The following is a 25,239-nucleotide window of genomic DNA, read 5'->3' as shown; positions in this document are numbered from 1 at the left end:
TCATTATCCACCTTGGTCTCAGGTCACCCACATGGCTCATTTTCAAGATTAAAATTACCAAAACAGAACTTCTCAAACCATCAGTACTATGTGTTCATTAGTTGTACCCTTCCCCAATACTTCATTGATACTTTGAGCTGTCTGTGCTGCATTGGTTCTACAACAGAACTCACATTCAGAAATAACAAATTTTTGACTTACCTGTGGTTTCACAGAAATTCCTTTAAAAAACAATTTGAAAGATTATCACAAACCAAAGTGTGCATTTGGAAGATAAGAGGATGTACCTTCACAATAAAAATAAAACAAGTGTCAAAGTGAAATGTCAGAGACATCAACGGTCAAACTCGGAAATCAGACACTTCATACTTAAAATCTATATTGAACAAGTTGTTTAATTTTTCTTAGTGTCAGTTCTTTCATTTAAGAAGTGCTAGTAATCCTAGCTCTCTGGGAGGCAGAGGCTGGTGGATTGCTTGAGCTCAGGAGTTCCTGAGCCTCAGGAACCAACCTGAGCAAGAGTGAGACCCTGTCTCTACTAAATATAGAAAAACTGGCTGGGGATGATGGCACGTACCTGTAGTCCTCAATACTTGGGAGGCTGAGGCAAGAGGCTTGCTCAAGCCCAAGAGATTGAGGTTCCTGTGAGCTATGACACCACAGCACTCTACCGAGGGCAATAAAGTGAGATTCTGTCCTCCCCCCGAAAACAACTTGTAATATTATCTACTTAAAGGTTATTTTATATCTTAAGTGCCTAGTACAATGCACGACACATAGTAGAAGCACGGTAAGTGGTATCTATATTACTATAATATCTTGTCTGTGTGCAGTAATTATAATCATTAATCATTAGTATTCTGAAAGTTTCCTGTGCTGTCTCCACCCCACTTAGTGTTTGACAGTCATATTTGGTAATCTGGCTTTTTGTGACTTTTTAATAGAATCTAGGTCTCCAATTTGGATTATAGCCATTAGCTATAAACCATTATCTTAGAAAAACTTAATAAATAAGGCTATAATATCCGTAATTACATTTTTGGATTATTATTGCTTTATTTGGTTAGTATACAATTTCGTTGCACCTTTTTTGCTCATCCTGCCTAACTGACAATTTCTAATTAGAAGATAGTTAAGATAGATAAGATAGATATAAGCTTATAGTAAAAGCTTTACTTCAAATTTGCTAAGTTAAATAACAAAATTAGCTTTCTGTTTTTCCAAAACCATACACATCTTCTGAGTACTGACAGGCTTTGATATTGCCTGTTTCATCTCTACCATAAAAATCATTAAAAAGAAAAAGGTTTTTTATATTTTCATGTTGTGTTTCAGTGTGTGTTGTCAGACAAAAAGCAATAATCCTTGATCTCACTTTTGAATTTATCAAAAACTGAAAATAAATAGATCAAATCACTTTCTGAAACAAAATTACTTTATTAGTTTAGTAATAATTTGAGGTTACTTTATAGATAAGAAGCAGCATTTGGGAGGAGATTCATTTCCTGTCTTTGGGCTTTATCTGCAAGAACTACATCTTCAGTGTCAAGAGATTATGTATTTATAACTGAACTCTAATAAAGTCTGTACTGGGGATGCTGCATACCTGACTTGGTCATTGTGATTTATATATTAGGTGCCAAACTATTGCTTGTCTTTTGAAAAAATACATTACCAAGTGTATTTCATTAAAATTTGGCCTATGTAGGAAGGATTACAAGACCTTTGACTGTTCATTATTATAAGAGTGCTAGTTGTTACCAACGTGCTTCATGAGGTGCTTTTTGAAAATAAGTTTATTTTTAAGTGGATTAAGCTTATAGACTATTTCTTTTATTGGTGAATTAAGCAGTTATTGGAAGGGGTATCCTTAACCGTAATACTTAATGGTTTTGGTAAAACTTATTAAATAATTGTTTTTCTACCACCATTTTTTGTTTGAAACAGAACATATGTTCTGGGTTGTTGTTTTTTTTTTCTTCTTTTGAGACAGAGTCTTGTTATGTTGCCTGGGCTTTATGTTGCCATGGCCTTAGCCTAGTTCTCAGCAACCTCAGATTCCTGAGTTCAAGTGATCTTCCTGCCTCAGCCTCCTGAGTAGCTGGACCTACAGGTGCCTTCTACAATACCCAGCTATTTTTTTTTTTTCTATTTTTAGTAGAGATGGGGGTCTTACTCTTGCTTAGACTTGTTTCTTAATTCCTGAGCGCAAGTGATTCTCCTATCTGGGCCTCCCAGAATACTAGGATTATAGGCATGAGCCACCATGCCTGGCCATAATCCAACATCTTTCTTGGGATGTACCAATTTACCTGGTACCATTGATTAAAAAAAGGATGCACTTCCTACTGATTTGTGAGTCATCATCATCATGTCACATTGCCATATATCTATCAATCTGTTGCTAAGATCTCATTTTATTATTTGATGTTGCTGGGTCAAAACATAGTCGTTGTTTGTTTTTATTTTTGAGACAGTCTTAAGCTTTCGCCCTGGGTAGAGTGCTGTAGTGTCACAGCTCACAGCAACCTGAAACTCTTGGGCTTAAGCCATTCTCCTGCCTCCGCCTCCCAAGTGGCTGGGTCTACAGGCGCCCACCACAACACTCAGCTATTTTTTTTGTTGTTGTTGTTGTTGTAGTTGTCATCGTTGTGTGGTGGGCCAAGGCTGGATTCGAACCCGCCAGCTCCAGTGTATGTGGCTGGCGCTCTAGCCACTTGAGCTACAGGTGTGAAGCCAAAACAGTTTTTTATTGTTACAGCTTAATGTATCTAGGTGGGTGAGTCCCCTGCTATATACATCTTTTTCAAACTTGATTGAACTAGTTGTGGTCCTTTGTTCTTACATAGACATTTTAAAGTAAGTTTTGTAAAATATGTTGAGAATAAAACTCTCCTGAGGTTTGTATTGGAACTGCCTTAGATTTACAGATTAGATTAATCCTGAAGGAACTACTGATAAATTTGGTATAGTTTATTCATTTGGACTTTTTTTATGAGATATTTTTTCCTCCATTGAAGTTCTGTGCCTCATTTGTGGGTTAATTCCTACATGCTTCTCATAGTTTTTATAGTTGTTATGATTGAAACCTTATTTTCAAGTGTATTTTCTAGTTGACTATTTTGATGTAGAGCAGTGCTATTGGTTTTTTTAAGTTGATTCTGTTTCTGAAAGCTTTTTTTTTTTTTTTTTTTTTTTTTTTGAGACAGAGCCTCAAGCTGTTGCTCTGGGTAGAATGCCGTTACATCACAGCTCACAGCAACCTCCAACTCGTGGGCTCAAGTGATTCTCTTGCCTCAGCCTCCCAAGTATCTGGGACTACAGGCGCCCACCACAACGCCCAGCCTTTTTGTGGTTGTACCTGTCGTTGTTTGGCAGGCCCCGGCTGGATTCGAATCTGCCAGCTCTGGTGTATGTGGCTGGCACCTTAGCCGCTTGAGCTACAGGCGCTGAGTCCTGAAAGCTTTTCTAATCACATTTATTATAATAGTTTGTTTTTTAACCTCTGTTTCTTTTTCCCATTTTATTTATATATTTATATAGCTAGGTCCTCCAGGAGCATGTTGAATAAAGCTTCAGTGGGCATGTTCTATTTTTAATGGGATGCTTCTGAAGTTATTCCATTAAATTTGCTTTTTGCTATTGGCTTTTAGTATATAGTCTTCATCAGGTTATGGAAGCTTTCTTCTAATCATAGTTAACTGAAGATTTCTTTTATAAATTTTTTTTTTTTTTGAGACTCACTATGTCACCCTCAGTAGAGTGCTATGGCATCACAGCTCACAGCAACCTCAAACTCTTGGGCTTAAGCGATTCTTTTGCCTCAGCCTCTTAAGTAGCTGGGACTACAGGCACCTGCCAGCCATAATATTAGCCCAGCTATTTTTTGGCTGTAGTTGTCATTGTTATTTAGCAGGCCCGGGCTGGGCTTGAACCCACCAGCCACTGAGTGTGTTACTGGTACCCCACTCACTGAGCTATGGGCACTGAGCCCCCTTTTTTCAATTTTTAAAATTTGGGACAGAATCTTCACCGTGGGTAGAGTGGCGTGCTCATAGTTCAGTGCAACCTCAAATCTCAAGAGATCCGCTAGTTTTTTCTACTTTTGGTAGAGACAGGGTGCCTGCTAGGATAGTATTGAACTCTTAACCTCAAGCCATCTTCCCGCCTTGGCCTCTGAGAGTACAGAGTTACTGGCATGAGCGACCGCTCCTGGTTGACAATTCCTTATAAATTACACATAGTTATCCTATGCTTTTATTGCATTTGTTGAGATAGTGAAGTCATTTTTCTCCTGTGGTTCTTAGTGTGATTTATTACCTGATAAGTTTTCACATGTCACATCATTCTTGAATTTCTGGTTTAAATCCTTTTTGAGCACGTTATATTATTTTTAATATGATAGTGAGCTTAATTTACTAATATTTCATTTTGGATTTTCAAACATCTCTGTTCATAAATGACATAGGCTTTACATGTCTCAAAATGTGCCTGTGGGATTTTAATTTTTGGAGGTAATTAATGATCCAGTGCCATCAATGCCCTTAACAGAAGATTATTATTACATTTACAGAGAGGAGGTGGCACACTTCTCCATGCAGGGCCACATGGCGAAGCACTGGTTTTTGTCGGGAGGCAGAAGGAGGCCAGAGAAAGCATGGTCCAGAGTCTATTATGTTTTCCATAGGAAAGGCAAGACAGGACAGGGGAAACAGTTCAGGATTGGCTAGTTTGAATCATACTGTGGATTCTGGCTGTAGGGGTTGATCGGTACCTGTCCCTGGGCAGTTAAGGCAGATGAATATTGTTTCCTGGAATATAAGTGCCAGAGGAAGTCTTTCAGAGTTTAGGCTTTGGGCCAGCTCAGTGGCTTATGCTTGAAATCTAAGCATTTTGGAAGGCCAAGGTAGGACAATCTGTTGAGTCTTAATTATTCAAGACCAGACTAAACCAAACAGGGAGTATCCCATCTTTACAAAATAATGGCGAAATTAGTCAGGTCTTGTGGAGCACACCTGTAGTCCTAGCTGAGGTAGGAGGGTCACTTGAGATCAAGAAGCTACTTGGGAAGTTGAGGCAAGAGGATCACCTGAGCCCAGATTGAGTGTTGGTAATAGAGACAGACACTAGTACAAAAACTGGACTCTGGATTGGTTAACACTTTCTCTAAGTATTGGCTGTCCCTGGGGATAGGGAATGTCTCTCGCTAGTCAGCAAAGCCACAAATGCCAGAGCATCAAGTATACAGAAAATATAGTCAGTATAATTGACCCTGTGATGAATGGATGCCAGATAGATAAAGAATCTGAGAAAGCACAGAGATCCAGAATAGTTACCTATTCTTATTCTGATCTGGTTTGAAATAAAAAGTCTTAGCCTCATGAAATAACTAGATGTTTTCCCCTCTTGTTTTATTATCAATAATGATTTGTAGAAAATAGAGATTATTTGCTCCTTAAAAATTTAACAGAATTTAATTTGACTTCTAATACTGTCAGGACCTAGGGCTCCTTGGGAAAGAATGTCTCTGTGGTTATTAGTCTATTCAAGTTCTTTAATCAGTTTTAAGAATATGCATCTATTTTGCCCAGATTTTCAGATTGATGAACAGAATTGTTCATGATATTTTTTTTTTTTTTTCTTGAGACAGAGTCTCACTTTGTTGCCTTTGGTAGAGTGCTATGGGGTCACAGCTCACAGCAACCTCAAACTCTTGGGCTTAAGCGATCTTCTTGCCTCAGCCTGTCAGGTAGCCCACCACAATGCCAGGCTATTTTTAGAGGCGGGGTCTGGCTCAGGCTGGTCTCAAACTCCTAAGCTCAGGTGATTCTGTCCCCACCTCCACCCCCTGCTTCTACCTCCCAGAGTGTTGGGATTACAGGCCTGAGCCTGTAAAAGCCCAAGCCTTTATTTTATTTTTTATTTTTTTGAGATAGACTGTTGCCTCAGCTAAAATGCCATGGTGTCAACCTGTCTCATACCAACATCATACTCATGGGCTCAAGCGATCCTTCTGCCTCAGCCTCCCAAGTGCCTGGGACTATAGGTGCCTGCCACCACACCTGGCTAATTGTTCTATTTTTAGTAGAGAAGGGTCTTGCTCTTGCTGGTCTCAAGCTCCTAAGCTCAAAGGCTCCTCCTTACCTGACCTTCCTCTCAGTTGTTGTGATATATATATAAAATAACAATCATACTAAGATGAAATTCACTTATCAAAAACTCAGTAGTTTTTATTCACAGAGTTGTATAGTCGTCGTTACTATCTTTTTATAAACTATTTTCATCACACCAGAAACCTGACTCATTAGCAGTCACCCTATATTCTCCCCTCCACCCAGCCTCTGGGAACTCTAATTGACTTTTTATCCCTACAGATTTACCTCTTCTGGACATTATCAAATAAATGAAATCAAATATATGACTCTTTGTAGTCACAAAACATGGCTTTATTCACATAGCATATTGTTTTCAGAGTTAAGCCATAGTGTGGCATTTATCAGTACTTCATTCCTTTTATGGCTGAATAATATTCCATTTTATGACTATACATACCATATATTTTGTTTATCCGTTTGTCAGTTGGTGGATATTTGAATTATTTCTACTTGTTGGCTATTAAGAATAATACTACTGTGAACATTGGTGTACAGGTTTTTGTGTAGATTTATGTTTAACTTCTCTTGATTACATACTGAGGAGAATTGCTGGGTCTTATGGTAACTCCGATCTTTTGAGGAACTACTAGACTGTTTTCCACAGTGGCTGTACCATTTTACAAATACACCACCAGTGTATGAGGGCTCTAGTTTTCCCCATCCTCATCAGCATTGGTCTTTATTTTATTCATCCTACTGAGATATTAAGTGGTATTTTCATTATGGTTTTGATTTGTATTTCCCTGACAACTAAAGATGTAGAGCATCTTTTCATGTGCTTAATATGCTTTTTTCTTTTTAATTGTAAGAATTATTTATTATGGCTCCAAATCCCATTACAGATACACAATTGCAAATACATTTGACCCTTGAGCAACACAGGAGTTAGGGACACCGACCCCCTCGCACATTTGAAAACTTTTGAGTCCCCCCCCCAATGTAACTAATAATAAATAGCCCACTGTTGACTAGAAGCGTTGCCAATAGCATAAACAGTTGATTAACACTCTAATGTTTATATATGTATATCGTATGCTATATTCTTACAATAAAGTAAGCTAGAGAAAAAAATGTTATTAAGGAAAGCATAAGGTTGGCCCTGAATCAAGGCCAGCAGTTTGCTGAAGCTTGGTTTCAAGCAGGAGCCTAAAGAATTATCTTTCTATGGTCTGTTGGCTGTTTCAGAACTTTGGAAATGTAATGGTCAATTCATTAGAAAGAAACAGTATGAGTCATTGGCAGTAGATGTAGGCTAGTATTTATTTGTAGTCTTTATTTTATTTTATTTTTTTTTGTAGAGACAGAGTCTCACTTTACCGCCCTTGGTAGAGTGCCATGACGTCACAGGACTCACAGCAACCTCCAGCTCTTGGGCTTCCCCAATTCTCCTGTCTCAGCCTCCCGAGCAGCTGGGACTACAGGCGCCCGCCACAATGCCCGGCTATTTTTTTGTTGCATTTTGGCCAGGGCCGGGTCTTGAACCCGCCACCCTCGGCATATGGGGCCGGCGCCCCACCCACTGAGCCACAGGTGCCACCCATTTATTTGTAGTCTTAATATTGGGGTTCCAGAATATCCATAAAATATTATTATATTTATCTCAAGAGGATATTTAAGTTATTCATTAGAATTAGAATGCTGTTAAATCTTAATTACAACCCCCAAAATTACTGTGGTTTTCACCCAAAATAAAAAGATGATTCTATAGTTTAAAAAAAAAGAAGAAGAAGAAGGTGGCACCTGTGGCTCAAAGGAGTAGGGCACCAACCTCATTTGCCGGAGGTGTGGGTTCAAACCCAGCCCCAGCCAAAAACTGCAAAAAAAAAAAAAAGAAAGCATAAGGAAGAGAAAATAAATTTCCTTTTCATTAAGAGGAGTTGTAGATCATCATAATGATCTTTATCCTCATCTTCATATTGAACAGGTGGAAGAGGAATTGTTGATCTTGCTGTCTCAGGAGTGACAGAGGTAGAAAGAGGAGGAGGTAAATGAAAGAAGCAGGAGAGGCAGGCACATTCAGTGTAACTTTTATTGGAAAAAGTCTGCCTATAAATGGAACCTCACAGTTCAAACCCATGTTGTTCAAGGGTCAATAGTATTTTCTCCTATTCTATGGATTATTTTTTACTTTTTTTTTTTTTTTTTGAGACATAGTTTCACTGTCACTCTGGATAGATTGCTGTGGCATCATCATAGCACACAGCACCCTCAATCTCTTGACCTCCCAGAGTGCTAGGATTACAGGTGTAAGCCATCGCACCCAGCCTATGTTTTACTTTCTTGATGATGTCCTTTAAAATAACGATTTTAATTTTGATGAAATTTATCTTTTTTTTTTTTTATCATTTGGGCTTTTGGTTTTAGCGACATAGATTTTCTCTTATAGTGTCTAATTCAGGGTCACAAAAAGTTTACTTGTATGTTTCATCTATAATTTTTATAGTTTTAGCCCTTAACATTTAGGTTACCATCAATATTTTCAGTTATTTTATACATGTTGTGAGATGAGAGCCTTCCTTCATTCCTTTGCGCATGCATATGTAGTTGTATCAGCACTGTTAAATAGTCTGTTCTTCCCCACTGAATCATTTTTGTGTTAACTTTATTTTTTCTAAAACTATATTGGAAAAGATCATAGTCATGGCCGAGTGCTTAAGGGGATGGACCTGAAAGATAGATACATTGCTTGAAACATAAGTGTTTATGATTGCTATTTTTTCTATTCTTTTTTTTTTGATGACTATGTTTCACTCCATGCCCTGGGTAGAGTGCTGTGTCTTCATAGCTCACGACAACCTCAAACTTGTGGGCTCAGGTGATCCTCTTGCCTCAGTCACCCAAGCAACTAGGACTACAGGTGCCACCACAACACCTGGCTAGTTTTTCTATTTTTTCAGTAGAGATAGGTAGGGTCTCACTTCTGCCCAGGCTGTTCTCAAACTCCTGAGCTCAAGCAGTCCACCTGCCTGGCCCTTTTTTACCATTTTTTCTTGATCTATTTTCCTTCAATTTATAGCACCCTATATTGTCTTTTTTTTTTTTTTTTTGAGACAATGTCTCACTATGTCGCCCTCAGTAGAGTGTCATGGCGTCACAGCTCACATCAACCTCAGACTCCTGGGCTTAAGCAGTTCTCTTGCCTCAGGCTCCTAAGTAGCTGGGACCTGGCTATTTTTTGTTGTAGTTGTCGTTACTCAGCAGGCCTGGGCCGGGTTAGAATCTGCCAGCCTCCGTGTATGTGTGGCTCTGTAACCACTGTACTGTGGGTGTTGATCTGCCTATATTTGTCTTTTATATTCGTTTTTGTGTTTAATTTTTCTGATTTTATAATTACTATCAAACTTTAGACTTGCATTTACCATTCATATTGTTTCCTATCCATTTCTTTTTAGCATGTCTATATTCTTTTATGTTTAGGCCATCTTATATAGACCTTCAATTTCTGGATCTTTTAAAAATCCAATTCAGAATCTGTCTTGATTTTTTTTCTTCTCTTCCATTTAATAGGTTGAACTTTTTTCATACTTTGGAATTTACACATTTCATTGTACTTTATAGTTAAAATTTTGGTCATTACCCCAAATATGTCTAGACTTAAGTGTTCAGTTTCTTCTGTATCACTTCCTCTTCAGTATAAGTACTATGGCATACTTTGGCTACCTTCTGATTTTCTTCTCTGTACCTCTACTCCTCAAATTGCTTCTATATTTATTGATGTCATTTAGGTGTTGGCAGTATGTTTTTAAATAAAGTTTTATTGGAATACAGCCTTGCCATTCAGTTATTGTCTGTGGCTGCTTTTGTGATACAGTGGCAGGGCTGAGTAGTTGTGACAGAGGCTGCATAGCCTACATGCCTAAAAGTTCACCAGCTGGCAATTAAAAGATTGCTAACCCTTGCTCTAGACCTGCTAATATGGTGGCCAGTAGTCATAGAGGCTATTTAAGTTTAAACTTAAGTAAAATGTAAAAGTTAGTTCCCTAGTCACGCTAGCCACGGTTCACATGCTCAGGGCCACATGTGTCTGGTAGCTAACATACTGGACAACAGAAGTATAGAACACTTTAGTCATTTCAGAAAGTTCGATTGTATAGCCCTGCTCTAGATTTTCAGTTCTGGATTATGGTTCTATTTTGTTCCTTTTTAAAGACACTAAGTTCTACTAAATTATATAGTATATTTACCTTTGCCGTATCTTATATCATTCTTACTGAGAATACAGGTTGAATATCTCATATCTGAAATGTTTGAGACCAGAAGTGTTTTGTGGATTTCCAGGTTTTTTTGGATTTTGGGCTTTGGGAGTAGTGATACTCAACCTTTACTACCTTTATTTTCAGAGAGGGACTTTATGTAGCAAGTCTGAGATTTTATGTGCTTAAGACATCTTTACTTTTGATGATAGTTTATCTGGATATAAACTTTTTGGTTCAAAGTTCTTTCCATCAACTTAACTCCATTGTGATGAGGTATGTGATACCATTGTGATTTTACTTAATTGTAAGTGATGTACTCTAACTTGTTGGAATTTTTTAGAATTTTCTTTTTGTCTTGAATTTTCTTAAATTTCATTATAATGGGTCTAGGTACTGTGTATGCATGTGGATCTTAACTGGTCTAGAAATAGTACCGTGATAATTCTGAAGGAGGAGAATTTGGGGGATCGTTAATTAAGACTGGGCACGGTGGCTCACGTCTGTAATCCTAGCACTCTGGGAGGCAATGATGGGTGGATTGTTTCGGCTCAGGAGTTGGAGACTTGCCTGAGCAAGAGTGAGATCCTGTCTCTAAAAATAGCTGGGTGTTGTGGTGGGCGCTTATAGTCCTGACTACTTGGGAGCCTGAGGCATGAAGATCACTTGAGCCCAACAGTTGTTTTTTTTTTTTTTTTTTTATTAGGGATTCATTGAGGGTACGCAAAACCAGGTTACACTGATTGCCTACACTGATAGCCTCTTATAATTGTGTCCCACCCCCAAAAGGTATACCACACCCTTTGTCCCCCCACTCCCTCCCTCTTCCCCTTTCTCACCTCTCCCCATCCCCCACCGTGTACTAGGACCTTAATTGTCCTCATATCAGAGTTGAGTACATAGGATTCTTTCTCCATTCTTGTGATGCTTTACTAAGAATAATGTCCATCCAGGTTAATACAAAGGATGTAAAGTCTCCATCCTTTTTAGTGGTTGAATAGTATTCCATGGTATACATATCCCACAGCTCGTTAACCCATTCCTGGCTTGGTGGGCATTTAAGCTGTTTCCACATTTTGGCAGTTGTAAATTGAGCTGCAATAAACAGTCTAGTCATGCAAGTGTCCCTGTGGTAAAAGGAATTTTTTCCTTCTGGGTAGATGCCCAGTAATGGGATTGCAGGATCAAATGGGAGGTCTAGCTTGAGTTCTTTGAGGGTTCTCCATACTGCTTTCCAAAAAGGTTGTACTAGTTTGCAGTCCCACCAGCAGTGTAAAAGGGTTCCCTTCTCTCCACATCCACACCAGCATCTGCAGTTTTGAGACTTTGTGATGCAGGCCATTCCAAGCCCAGTTTGAGGTTGCTGTGAGCTATGACACTCCAGCACTCTACCAAGGGCGTCAAAGACTGTCTCAAAAAAAAAAAAAAAAAAATTTTTTTTAATTGGTAAATATTTGTACGTATTTATGGGGTACACATGATATTTTGTTATGTGTTTAGAATGTGCAGTCTTCTCCCCTGGCTGGCCTTATGCTCAGCCTTTTGTGACTATCCTATTCTGTACCTCCATGAGGTTGATTTTTTTTTTTTTTTTTAGTTTTTCACGTATGAGTGAGTATATGTGATATTTGTCTTTCTGTGTCTGGTTTATTTCTCTTAACACAGTGACCTCCAGTTCATCTGTGTTGCTGAAAATGACATGATTTTATTTCATATGGCTGAACAGTATTCATTCCATTGTGTAATGGATATTTTATCCATTCATCTATTGATGGACCCTTAGGTTGATTTCTTTGTTATTGTGAATAGTGCTGCAGTAAACCTGGGGGTGATATACTGATTTCCTTTCCTTTGAGTAAATACCCAGTGATAGACTTGCTGTATCATGTTAAGGTTCTGTAAGAAATTACTATATTATTTTTCATAACATTGCAGTTTTTGGCCAGGGATGGGTTTGAACCCTCCACCTCTGGTATATGGGGCAGCTGCCCTACTCCTTGAGCCACAGGCACCACCCCTGAAAATTTATTTTTTGCATCCTTGCAAGCTCTTTTATTTTTTGTCTTCTTGATAATAGCCATTCTAACTGGGGCAAAATGAATGTCATTGTGACTTTGATTTGCATTTCCCTGCTGCTTAATGATGTTGAGTATTTTTCATGTAACTGTTGGTGGTTTGTATGTCTTCTTTTGAGAATTCTCAATTTAAATCCTTTGCCCACTTGTTTGGATTCTTTTTTCTTTTTCTCTCAAGTTCCTTCTGTATTCTTTCTATATTCTAGTACCTTGTCAGATGAATATTGTATAAATATTTTCTGTCATTCAACAGGTTGTGTCTTCACTATGCTGATTGTTTCCTTTGTTGTACAGAAGCTTTAGTTTAATATTGTTCCATTTATCTATTTTTGTTTTTGTTGTCTATGCTTTTGGGGAGAGGGGGTCTTAGCCTTGAAATCTTTGCCTAGACCAGTGTCCTGGTGTCTTTCCTCTGTGTTTTCTTCTAGTTGTTTTATAGTTTCTAGTCTTGCTTTTTTTTTTTTTTTTTTTAAATGTCGTGAGACAGGGGATTTATTTTATTCTTTTGCACATGGTTATCTAGTTTTCCCAGCACCATTTATTGAAGAGTGTGTATTTTCTTTAATGTTTGTTCTTGGTGCCTTTGTTTAAAATCAGTTGGCTGGAGATAAGTGGATTTATTTCTGGGTTCTCTGTTCCTTTGGTCTGTGTGTCTATTTTTGTTAACAACACCATGCTGTTATGGTTACTGTACCCTGGTACTGCATTTTGAACTCAGATAGTATGATGTTCAGTTTTGCTCAGGATTACTTTTGCTCTTTTTTGTTTCCAGGCAAATTTTACAATTGTTTTTCTATCTCTGTGAAAAATGTCAGTGGTCTTTTAATCGAGATTGCATTCAATCTATAGATTGCTTTGAATAGTAAGATCATTTTAACTAACTTAATTCTTCTAATCTATGAGCATGGGATTTTTTCCATTTGTTTATGTCCTCTTCAATGTTTTTCCTCGGTATTGTGTAATTTTTCTTGTGGAGATGCTTAGGTATTTTATTTTATTGTAGCTATTGTAAATGGAGTTGCTTTCTTGATATGCTTTTTAGTTTGTTATTGGTGTATAGAAATCCTACAATTTTTGTATTCTGTAACTTTACTGAACTTGTTCATCAGATCTAAGAGTTTTTTGGTGGAGTCTTTAGGTTTTCCAAATATAAGATCATGTGATTTTCATAGAGGGGTTATTTAACTTACTCTTTTCCAATTCGGATGCCTTCTATTTCTTTCTCTTGCCTAATTGCGTTGGCTAGGACTTTTAATACTGTGTTGAATAGGAGTGGTGAAAGTGAACATCTTGTTTAGCCCTAGTTTTTAGAGGAAATGCTCCCCCCCCATCCCCTTAGTCAATTTATAGAAGAAAGGCTTTTAGCTTTTCCCCATTTGGCATGATACTCGTTGTGAGTTTGTCATAGATGGCTTTTCTGAGGTATGTTCTTTCTATGCCTAGTCTGTTGCATGTTTTCATCAGGAAGGGGTGTTAAATTTTATTAAATGCTTTTTCTGCATCTGTGAAGATGGTCATATGATTTTTGTCCTTTGTTCTGTTGATGTGATACATGTATCATGTTCATTGATTTACATATGTTGAATTATCCTTGCATCCCTGGGATAAACCCCACTGTATTATGATATTATCTTTCTGATATGCTTTTGGATTTGGTTTGCCAGTATTTAGTTGAGGGTTTTTGCGTCTGTGTTCATCAGGGATATTGGGCAGTAGTATTCGGGGGGTTTTTTTTTTTCTATTTTGAGACAGAGTCTTACTATGTCACCCTCTGTAGAATGCTGTAGTGTCACAGCTCAGAGCAACCTCAAATTCTTGGGCTCAAGCAATTCTCTTGGCTTAGCCTCCCTTCTAGCTGGGACCACAGGCGCCCGCCTCAACGCTGGCTATTTTTTATTTGTTTATCAGGGCCGGGTTTTGAACCCACCAGTCCTGGTGCATGTGGCCGGTGCCCTAACCACTAAACTACAAGCGCTGAGCCCAGTAGTATTTGTTTTTTAAGTTATGTCCTTGCTTAGTTTTGGTATCAGGGTAATACTGGCTTCATAGAATAAGTTAGGAAGAATTCCCTCCTCTTCTATTTTTGGAAGTGGTTTGAGGAGAATTGGTATTAGTTCTTTGTAAGTTTGGTAGAATTTGGCAGTGCAGCCATCAGGTCGTGGGCTTTTCCTTGTTGGGACACTTTTTATTACTGATTTAATCTTGTTATTCATTATTGATCTGTTCAGGTTTTCTGTTTCTTCCCTATTCAATCTTGGTAGGTTGTATTTGTCTAGGAATTTGTGTTGTTACGGATTTCCATTTTGTTGGCATATAGTTTCTTCATAGTTATCTCCTATGATCTTCTGTACTTTGTGGCATCAGTTGTAATGTCTTCTTTTTTGTTTCTAGTTTTATTTGTATTTCCTCTCTTTTTTTTCTTGGCTAGTCTAGAAACTTAATTTTTTAAAGTGCCTTTCTTGTTAAATGATGTAAATTTTTTTGACTTTTTAACCCACTCTGATGTGACTATAGTTAAATACTTTTTTTTTCGTTTGAGATAGAATCTTACTATGCCTCCCTCGGTAGAGTGCCATGATGTCATAGCTCACAACAACCTCAAACTCTTAGACTCAAGTGATTCTCTTGTCTCAGCCTCCCATGTAACTGGGACTACAGGTGTCTGCCGAGAGACAAAGTCTCAACTGTGGCTCAGGTTGGTCTCTAAACCTGTAAGCTCAGGCAGTCCACCTGCCTTGGCCTCCCAGAGTGCTAGGATTACAGGCATGAGCCACCACGCCCGACCTATTGTTAAATACTTTTAACCATCGTTCTTTGAGCATCTAATGTGTACTAGATACTACTGGTAGCAAATGGAAAGCCGACTGAGATAGTTTTTTACTCCCAAGGAGATTTTACAGGGGTCCTCAAACTGCGGGCCACATGAGGTGGTGTGATTGTATTTGTTCCTGTTTTGTTTTTTTACTTCAAAATAAGATATGTGCAGTGTGCATAGGAATTTGTTCATAATTTTTTTTTTTTTAAACTATAGTCCGGCCCTCCAACGGTCTGAGGGACAATGAACTGGCCCCCTGTTTAAAAAGTTTGAGGACCCCTGCGTTAGAAAAATGAATTTTTAGATACTTCAAGTTAAAACTAAAATATCTTCGCATCTGAGACAAGTTAAAGTTTTAGAAGCTACTAAGGATTGTTAGGATTATGATTATTTCTTATTGAGCAACCAGGAATTGGTTGGATCAGCCACTCTTACTTTGAGAATAATTTTGTATGTGTTCCTGTGTCTGTGTACAGCTTAGCTGCTTTTGTTCATTCCATAGTTTACTTGACTTTGACCTGTTTTTGGGCTATACATTCTCTAGCTTCACTTGGCTACCTGTCTCTCCTCCTTTTTTTTTTTTTTTCTTTGAGACAGAGTCTTGATCTGTTACTCCCAACTAGAGTGCATTTGGTGTGTCATCATAGCTGACAGCAATCTCAAACTCTTGGGCACAAACGATCCTCTTGCCTCGTCCTCCCAAGGAGCTGGGACTATGGGCGCCTGCCACGCCCAGCTATGTTTTCTATTTTTAGGAGAGACAGAGTCTCACTCTTGCTCAGGCTAGTCTCAAACTCCTGAGATCAAGCAATCTTCCTGTTTCAGCCTCCCAAAGTGCTAGGATTACAGACATGAGCCACCACACCAGGCTTACAGCTCTTTGTACTCAAGAGTGTGTGAATGTGAACAAGGAAAGCCCATAATAGAGATTGCTGAGTTGTAGAGCCTTTAAAACGATCCGTTGCTAATTTAAACAAAGAAGAAAAGGCTTGGCACCTGTGGCTCAAGCAGCTAAGGCATCAGCCACATATACCTGAGCTGGTGAGTTTGAATCCAGCCTGGGCCCGCCAAACAACAATGACAGCTGCAACCAAATAAAGTTGGGCGTTGTGGCAGGCACCTGTAATCCCAGCTACTTGGGAGGTGGAGGCAGGAGAATCGCTTGAGCCCAGGAGTTGGAGGTTGCTGTGAGCTGTGCTACTACAGCACTCTAGCCAGGGCAACAGCTTGAGGATCTGTCACAAAAAAAAAAAGAGAGAGAGAGAGAAGAACAGGAAGTTTTCCATCTCTGAGTTCTCAGACCACAACGGAAAATTGTAGCTATAAGCCATTTGAAAAAGGTTCTGAAGTGTTTTCTTTAGCTAAGAACTACTTTGAACAAGAGGATACATAGACCTCTTATTTTAGAAAGAAGCTCATATGTGATTTCTTCCCAGTGTGGTTTGTTAATTATGGAATCATGGATTAATTTCTATAAAAAGAAAAATTTTAGATCCCTTTACTAGATTTGCGTTCAATTCTTAAACATTTTTATTATTGAAGAAAAGTAATTTAATATAATTTATGGTCTAGCATCTGTAACTTTTTTCAGTATCATTAGACTATTTTGTTTAGGGTCAATGAGTTGCAATAATATTTACAGAGCTATTTCTTTTCTGGTAGTTATCACAGCTCAGGAGGTAGTCTGTCTAAATTTGTATAGTGACATAAGAAAGGTACTTTCTTTTCCATTTAACTATAAACTTTATTTTGTTTTAATAAAAAGTCCCCCTTTTAAAGTCAAGTCATATCTGACTGCAATTCAATAAAGCAAACCCTTTACAACCCCTATAAAAGAGAGAGTGAGTGAGTTTGTGTGTGTGTGTAGAGAGAGAAGGAGAATTATTAGTATATATAAAATGAACCAGGTACTTTCTTCACTTTTTTCTTTTTTTTATTTGTAATTAAAACTAATAGGAACCTGCTAACTCTTAGATTAGACATAAATTAAAATGTTGGCTGAATATGGTTTCTCTCCCACTAGATTGTAAACTTTTTGTGGTACTTAATCTAAGTGTTATACACCTTGTAGGCTCTCAGCATCTTAACTGGATTAAAACATTTACAAGGAACTACTACTTAGGTTTTTAAAAAATATTTTCCTGAGATTTTTGGTAGAAAACATATTTTGAAGTAATAGTGTGGGGTTTTTTTCCCGTGGGTTTTTTCCACTTTAGGGTAGTTCTACTTGAACCTATTTATAAATTGTTTTTTTCTTTTATGATAAAGGCCCTTCTAGGGATTAGTTGTTGTCTTCCTGTGTTTTAAGCTAATGACAATTTTTGGTTTTATTAGAAGGTATCATTAATGAATTTTTTGTTGTTGTTATGCTGTGAACTAGTCTTCAGACAGAATATTTGCCTGCTAATTTTGAAACAAATCAATGATTGCATTATGTGGTTTGGACATATTCAATCTTTTTTTTTTTTTTTTTTTGAGACAGAGTCTTACTTTATTGCCCTCCATAGAGTGCTATGGCATCACAGCTCAGAGCAATCTCCAACTCCTGGGCTTAGGCGATTCTCTTGCCTCAGCCTCCCGCCACAATGCCTGGCAATTTTTTTGTTGCAGTTTGGCCAGGGCCGGGTTTGAACCCGCCACCCTCTGCATATGGGACCGGCACCCTACCACTGAGCCACAGGCACAGGTGCTGCCCCATAATCTTTTCTTAACAGCTGTTTTCCCTTAGATGACTTGTAGGCTGGGGTATTTTGTGGCAAGAACCAAAATGTTTTTGCAGTAGCTATACTAAACAAAGTACTTTACTGTGTTGGTGAGAAAAGCCAGTCTTAAGAAAAGATATATAATGCGTGATTCCATTTATTTAACATTTGTGAAACATGGTTATAAAGATGGAGAGCCATTAGCGGTTGCCAAGGATTAGAGATGGAGGATGAGGGATGGATGTAGCTGCAAAGGGATAGCACAAAGGAATAGTATGGTGATGATACAACTAAGTATCTTGACTGTGGTGGTGGTTACATGTGGCTACACCTTGTTATAAAATAGCATAAAGCAGAATACACAAATAAAGGCTGTGTGGCTCACTCCTGTAATCCTAGCATTCTGGGAGGCTGAGGCTGGTAGATCACTTGTGCTCACAAGTTTAAGGCCAGCCTCAGCCAAGAGCAAGACCCCATCTCTAAAAAATAGCTGGGCCTTGTGGTGGGTGCCTGTAGTCCCAGCTACTTGGGAGGCTGAGGCAAGAGGATGGCTTGAGCCCAAGAGTTTGAGGTTGCTGTGAGCTATCATGCTATAGCACTCTATTGGCAAGAAAGTAACACTGTCTCAAAAAAAAAAAAAAAAAAAAAAAAATACACAAATGTGTGGGTGTGTATTTGGCAGCACTTGAATATGCTCTGGATGTACCAATGTCAGTTCTCTGCTGTTGTATTGTACTCCATTTATGCACATTTTTAACATTGGGGGAGGTTGGGTGAAGGGTGCATAGGACTTTATATTTCTTTGCAACTTCCTGTGAATTTATAATTATTACAAAATGAAAGAAAAACACACTTCTTTTTATTTTTTTATTGTTGGGGATTCATTGAGGATACAATAAGCCAGGTTACACTGATTGCAATTGTTAGGTAAAGTCCCTCTTGCAATCATGTCTTGCCCCCATAAAGTGTGACACACACCAAGGCCCCACCCCCTCCCTCCTTCCTTCTTTCTGCTTTTCCTCCCCCCCATAACCTTGATTGTCATTAATTGTCCTCATATCAAAATTGAGTACATAGGATTCATGCTTCTCCATTCTTGTGATGCTTTACTAAGAATAATGTCTTCCACTTCCATCCAGGTTAATACAAAGCATGTAAAGTCTCCATCTTTTTTAATAGCTGAATAGTATTCCATGGTGTACATATACCACAGCTTGTTAATCCATTCCTGGGTTGGTGGGCATTTAGGCTGTTTCCACATTTTGGCGATTGTAAATTGAGCTGCAATAAACAGTCTAGTATAAGTGTCTTTATGATAAAAGGATTTTTTTCCTCTGGGTAGATGCCCAGTAATGGGATTGCAGGATCAAATGGGAGGTCTAGCTTGAGTGCTTTGAGGTTTCTCCATACTTCCTTCCAGAAAGGTTGTACTAGTTTGCAGTCCCACCAGCAGTGTAAAAGTGTTCCCTTCTCTCCACATCCACGCCAGCATCTGCAGTTTTGAGTGTGGGCCATTTTCACTGGGGTTAGATGATATCTCAGGGTTGTTTTGATTTGCATTTCTCTAATATATAGAGATGATGAACATTTTTTCATGTGTTTGTTAGCCATTCATCTGTCATCTTTAGGGAAGGTTCTATTCATGTCTCTTGCCCATTGATATATGGGATTGTTGGCTTTAGAAAAACACACTTTTTTAATGACTACTCCCCTTTCATACCTCGCACCAGGGCAGTTATTAGATGTCTCTTCAGTTAGCGTATCCTTGGTATCAGGTCTCACCATCCATTTGCATAACTGCACAGCAGAGGACTCCCCCGGAGAGAGGTCTGTCTTATCTATACATGTCTGGAAGGTTGCCAAAAAAGTTGCCCTAGGTAGGGAAAATGGGAAATTGTAACTAAATGTATCTTTATTTACAAAATACTCACTACAAAATTTTACAAAGAGATGGCCAGCACATAGAGAATATTTTATAAATATTTTATAAAATTTTATGATATTTTGTAAATGTACATTTGGCTGTAATTTCTCTATATGTATCTAGATTATTATTTCTTATATAAAAGGTAAAAATCATTGAATATGTTTATATATGATAACTATTATAGAAACAAGTAAAAGTGTTACTGCTATTTTAATTTTTAGTTTTTTGTGTATATGTGTTTTAACACATTGGCTTTTACTTACCAGAGTTAGTGGTCATTGTCAGAGTACCTTTTTGTAGAAAACTACAATCAGATGAACTTCAAAAAGGTAATCTTCCCTGGTTTTTTTCAACTTAAGTTCAGAATTGCTCTTTTTATCGCCTGATGCTACTGAATACAAAGAATATAAGTTTATGAATAGGACATGTAAAATCATTGCATTCCTTCCATATCTTACCTTCCTATAAGTAGTAACATCTTATTTTTTCAAAAGTCAAGAAGTTCTCTTGAGTCCAGGAAGTTTGAGGCTGAAGTGAGCTACTGCATTCCTCCTAGCTGGGGCAACAGCAAGACTGTTTCCAAAAAAAAAAAAAGTCTGAGAAGTTATAGCTATAGCCTAGTGTTTTTCTTTTCTAAGTTCTGTAGTTTAGATTGAAGCAACCAATTTGAAAGTGACAATAGGTGAAGTATGACAGACTGAAAGAAGAGATAAGAAAAAATAATGAAAGCAAGCAAAAGAAATAGAAGTCTAATGTTGGGAGACTTCTCAATCCTGAAGATAACTACTAACTCAGTGAAAATACATTTTCAAGAAAAATGCATTTCATTTACACTAATTAGACATAAAAATACACTGGAAACACTACTTTCAATTTTAATATTTAACAGTAATACTTTAATGTATGAAAGTGTCACACTTAAGGAAATTTAAGCATCTTTCATGTTTAACAGGAGAATTTGGATCGAATGAGTCATACATGTAATACACTTAGCACCTAGCTCATAACTTTTTGATAAAAGTCATTCTGACAGGTATAAGGTAGTATCTGATAATGGCATTGATTTACATTTCCCTGATGATTAAAGCCTGATACTTTTGGCTCTGCACCCATAGCACAGTGGTTACAGCACTAACCACATATACCCAGGCTGGTGGGTTCGAACTGGCCGGGGCCAACTAAAACAACAAGACAACTGCAACAAAGAATAGCAAGGCAGGGGTGGCACCTGTGGCTCAGTGAGTAGGGTGGGCTCCATATACCAAAGGTGACAGGTTCAAACCCTGCCCTGGCCAAACTGAAAATACTAAAAAAAAAAAAAAAAAAAAAGAATAGCAGGGCAGGCGGCACCTGTGGCTCAAGGAGTGGGGTGCCGGCTGGTCCCGTGTACCGGTGGTGGTGGGTTCAAGTCCCACCCCAGTCAAAAACTGCAAAAAAAAAAAAAAATAGCGGGTGGTGCCCATGGCTCAGTGAGTAGGGCACCAGCCCCATATACCGAGGGTAGTGGGTTCAAACCCGGTCTTGGTCAAACTGCAACCAAAAATATAGCCGGGCGTTGTGGCGGGCGCCTGTAGTCCCAGCTGCTCGGGAGGCTGAGGCAGGAGAATCACGTAAGCCCAAAAGCTTGGAGGTTGCTGTGAGCTATGTGACGTCATGGCACTCTACCGAGGGCGGTAAAGTGAGACTCTGTCTCTACAAAAAAAAAAGGGCGTTGTGACAGTCTCCTGTAATCTCAGGTACTTGGGAGGCTGAAGCAACAGAATCACTTAAGCCCAGGAGTTGGAGGTTGCTATGAGCTGTGACACCGTGACACTCTAACCAGGGTGACAGTGAGATTCTGTCTCAAAAACAAAGAAGCCTGGTTTTGCAGTGAGCTATATATAGTCAGACCACTGTATTCCAGACTGGGCAGCCACAAGACCTTGTTTCTAAAAACAAAACAAAAAATTCATGTTCTTCATTTTTTCCCTTGTACTATTTTCTCTTGCACCTTACGGTCGTCTCTGAAGATTAACAATGAAAATTTGTTTCCTAAAGTTTAGGGGAAGGACCTTGAAATTATTAATTTAATTCATAATCTTTCCACTTTTAACTGTAAGGAATCAGTTGCCAACTACAACACATTCTGAAAATGTGAAATCCAAAGTACTCCAAAATCTAAAACTTTTCTGAGTTGCCTATATGATACTCAATTTCGTTCACTGGAACATTTGGATTTTAGAGCTTTAGATTTGTAATGCTGAACCTATAAGTATTGCCACAAAATCAGAAAGTCAAAACACTTCTTTCTAATCCTAAACATTTCAGATAAGGGATACTTAACCTGTACTAGAAAATAACTTTTAAATTGGTTTGACAGTGGTAGTATTTTTTTATTTTACAGACCTCCGTGAGTGAAAGTCTTCAGAGGGAAGCTGCTAAGAAACAGGCCATGAAACAGGTAAGGTAGAAGAGTGAGATAAGTGCATTTAGTGAAGTGTGTGTTTTGGCTCACATTTTTAAGTATCAGTTTTCATATCTTTGTACTGACACTAAAACAGAGTAGATGTGTATAATGAGAATTTTATCTTGACTATTGTTTTTTAAAAATGTGTAAGAACATTTCTTGATTTTATATAAATTGCAGGTTTCCTGTATAAATTTTAAAGGCAAAAGACAATGAAGATTTAGCTTCTTATTGCTGTGCTGTAGATTAAGCCAATCCTGCCATTCAGCCTAGTGATGGATTGGTGGGCAGATTGTTATTTGTTTATTAAATTCCTGCTAATGAGCTTACTTGCCCCCAAATAATCTATTCATAGCCAAAGTGATTTCATAATTTTATACTTATTTGGAATTCATTTATCAAGAAAGGGAAATAGGGCGGGGCCTGTGGCTCAGTCGGTAAGGCGCCGACCCCATATACCGAGGGTGGCGGGTTCAGACCCAGCCCCTGCTAAACTGCAACCAAAAAATAGCCGGGCGTTGTGGTGGGCGCCTGTAGTCCCAGCTACTCGGGAGGCTGAGGCAAGAGAATCGCTTAAGCCCAGGAGTTGGAGGTTGCTGTGAGCTGTGTGAGGCCACGGCACTCTACCGAGGGCCATAAAGTGAGACTCTGTCTCTACAAAAAAAAAAAAAAGAAAGGGAAATAGTAGGAGAGCATCAATACTTTTCCCATTTCATAGAATTACTGTAAGAATTAAGATAATTCTTTTTTTTTTTTTTTTTTTTTTTTGTAGAGACAGAGTCTCACTGTACCGCCCTTGGGTAGAGTGCCGTTGCGTCACATGGCTCACAGCAACCTCTAACTTTTGGGCTTACGCGATTCTCTTGCCTCATCCTCCCGAGCAGCTGGGACTACAGGCGCCTGCCACAACACCCAGCTATTTTTTTGTTGCAGTTTGGCCGGGGCTGGGTTTGAACCCGCCACCCTCGGCTTATGGGGCCGGCGCCTTACTCACTGAGCCACAGGCGCCGCCCGAATTAAGATAATTCTTAAAAAGTAGTTGTAATAACATCTGGCACACAGAAACTGCTTAATAAACTTATCCTTATACAGGTTTCCAGTTAGACAAGGGAGGAATAAGATGAAAAATTAATAAGGAAAATATGAAGAATAAAGAATTAAAATGGAAAAGAAAAGTGCCTTGCTATTTAATTTCATTATGCTCTAAGAGCATATCTAAGATACTTGATGTAGAAGTAGAAATTGGTAAACCTTCAGGCCCAGTTTATCCTTTTTTGAGTTTCATATTTATTAATCAGGACCTTGTACAAGTTTTCTGTGAATTTTATAAGACAAATTTATGTAAAAAGTGCTAGGGAATACTAAGGTGCTAACAGGTCTATTATTAAAAATTACCTACTATTCTCCTTTTTAAAAATTTATTTAATTAAAATGTCATAGTTGAGGGATCTGCAGATAGCTGTATTTTATCAGGTGCAGTAAGAACAATTAAAACCCAAATCATCAAGAAAGTCTGTGCCCCTGGCTTTTTATTTATTGGTGGTGATACAAAAATTACATATGGACCTTGTTTTTTTTTTTTTTTGTAGAGACAGAGTCTCACTGTACCGCCCTCAAGTAGAGTGCCGTGGCGTCACACAGCTCACAGCAACCTCTAACTCTTGGGCTTACGCGATTCTCTTGCCTCAGCCTCCCGAGCAGCTGGGACTACAGGCGCCCGCCACAACGCCCGGCTATGACCTTGTTTTTTTTTTTTTTTTTTGCTCATTAGCTTTTGTTAGTGTTTATGTATTTAATGTGTGGCCCAAGGCAACTTTTGTTCTTTCAGTGTGGCACAGGGAGCCAAAAGGTTAGAAACCCCTGCAAATGTTTCAAGTTTAAGCCATTTAAACAGCAGCACAGTAAATAGATATAATTATTCTCTCATTTTATTTTTTTATTTATTCATTTATTTACTTTTTGAGCAGAGCTCTGTTGCCCAGATTAAAGTCCTGAGGCATCAGCCTAGCTCACTGAACCTCAAACTCCTGGGTTCAAGTAGTCTTTCTGCCCCAGCTTCCTAAGTAGCTGGGACTATAGGCATCTACCACAATTTTTCTGTTTTTAGTAGAGATGGTGGCTCACTCTTGCTCTGGCTGGTCTCCTAAGCTCTTAGCTTCCCAGAATGCTAGGATTATAGATGTGAGCCACTGCACTCGCCCTGATCTCACTTTTTTAGGTGAGGAAAATCAAGGCACAAAAAGATTTAAGCAAACTTGCTCAAAGTGTTAGTAAGTGTAGAACTAGGGTTCAAACCCAGCAACCTGGTTCTAGAATTTACATTCACATTTTATAACTAAAATGTGATTGTTAGAATTATTATGATATATTTCCAATTTATGAGCCTTTCTCCAAAAAATGCATAGACTTGGTGGTATCTATTGGCTGGTTCATATTTTTGAAACATGTTTAATTTTTTTTAAGACCAAAATGGAAATCCAGAAGGCCCTTGCAGAAGATTCCACTGTGTATGAATATGACAGTATTTATGATGAAATGCAGAAAAAAAAGGAGGAAAGTAACCCCAAGTTGCTTTTGGGAAAAGATCGAAAGGTTTGTTTGTAGCTGAAATAGAAACTTTCCTTGACCTAAATTTGTGTCTTACTCTTACTTTAACATGAGTATGGTCTGAGATAAAGCTATTAGGTATTTCATATTAGTAGTTCCAGATATTATAGATTAATTTTAGGACCAAGGAAGCCCTACGTATATTACACTAATGGGCCAAGCGAATTATCTTATGACTATTTTCTAAATTTTGGTTTTTGCTTTGGAAACTTTACAAATAATTTTTTGAAAGTTTTTCCTTAGAAATTCTATATACCGGGCGGCACCTGTGGCTCAGCGAGCAAGGCGCCAGCCCCATATACCGAGAGTGGCGGGTTCA

General features: G+C 38.4%; 1 protein-coding gene and 1 non-coding gene across 12 annotated transcripts in view; both read left to right on the top strand.

The window, feature by feature from the left end:
* Positions 1 to 25,239, top strand: part of NSRP1 (nuclear speckle splicing regulatory protein 1) — a 51,184-nt gene that overhangs the window by 18,005 nt on the left and 7,940 nt on the right. For 3 of the 11 annotated variants that reach the window (XM_053570887.1, XM_053570886.1, XM_053570888.1), the window contains exons 3-5: positions 20,134 to 20,196; positions 22,251 to 22,307; positions 24,777 to 24,905. In XM_053570887.1, the coding sequence (XP_053426862.1) occupies positions 20,182 to 20,196; positions 22,251 to 22,307; positions 24,777 to 24,905 (201 nt within the window). In that variant the 5' untranslated portion in view covers positions 20,134 to 20,181. Of the gene's footprint in view, positions 1 to 20,133; positions 20,197 to 22,232; positions 22,308 to 24,776; positions 24,906 to 25,239 lie in introns of all 11 variants that reach the window. The other 8 variants (XM_053570885.1, XM_053570882.1, XM_053570884.1 and 5 more) reach the window with 5 other exon arrangements.
* LOC128571449 (small nucleolar RNA SNORA2/SNORA34 family) lies at positions 7,249 to 7,383 on the top strand. Its single transcript, XR_008375862.1, has one exon. It is a non-coding gene; the product is annotated as a small nucleolar RNA SNORA2/SNORA34 family (small nucleolar RNA).

The sequence above is a fragment of the Nycticebus coucang genome, chromosome 18 (genome assembly GCF_027406575.1).
Source record: "Nycticebus coucang isolate mNycCou1 chromosome 18, mNycCou1.pri, whole genome shotgun sequence".
NCBI lineage: Eukaryota > Metazoa > Chordata > Mammalia > Primates > Lorisidae > Nycticebus > Nycticebus coucang.
This window is presented reverse-complemented; position numbering and strand designations above follow the sequence as displayed.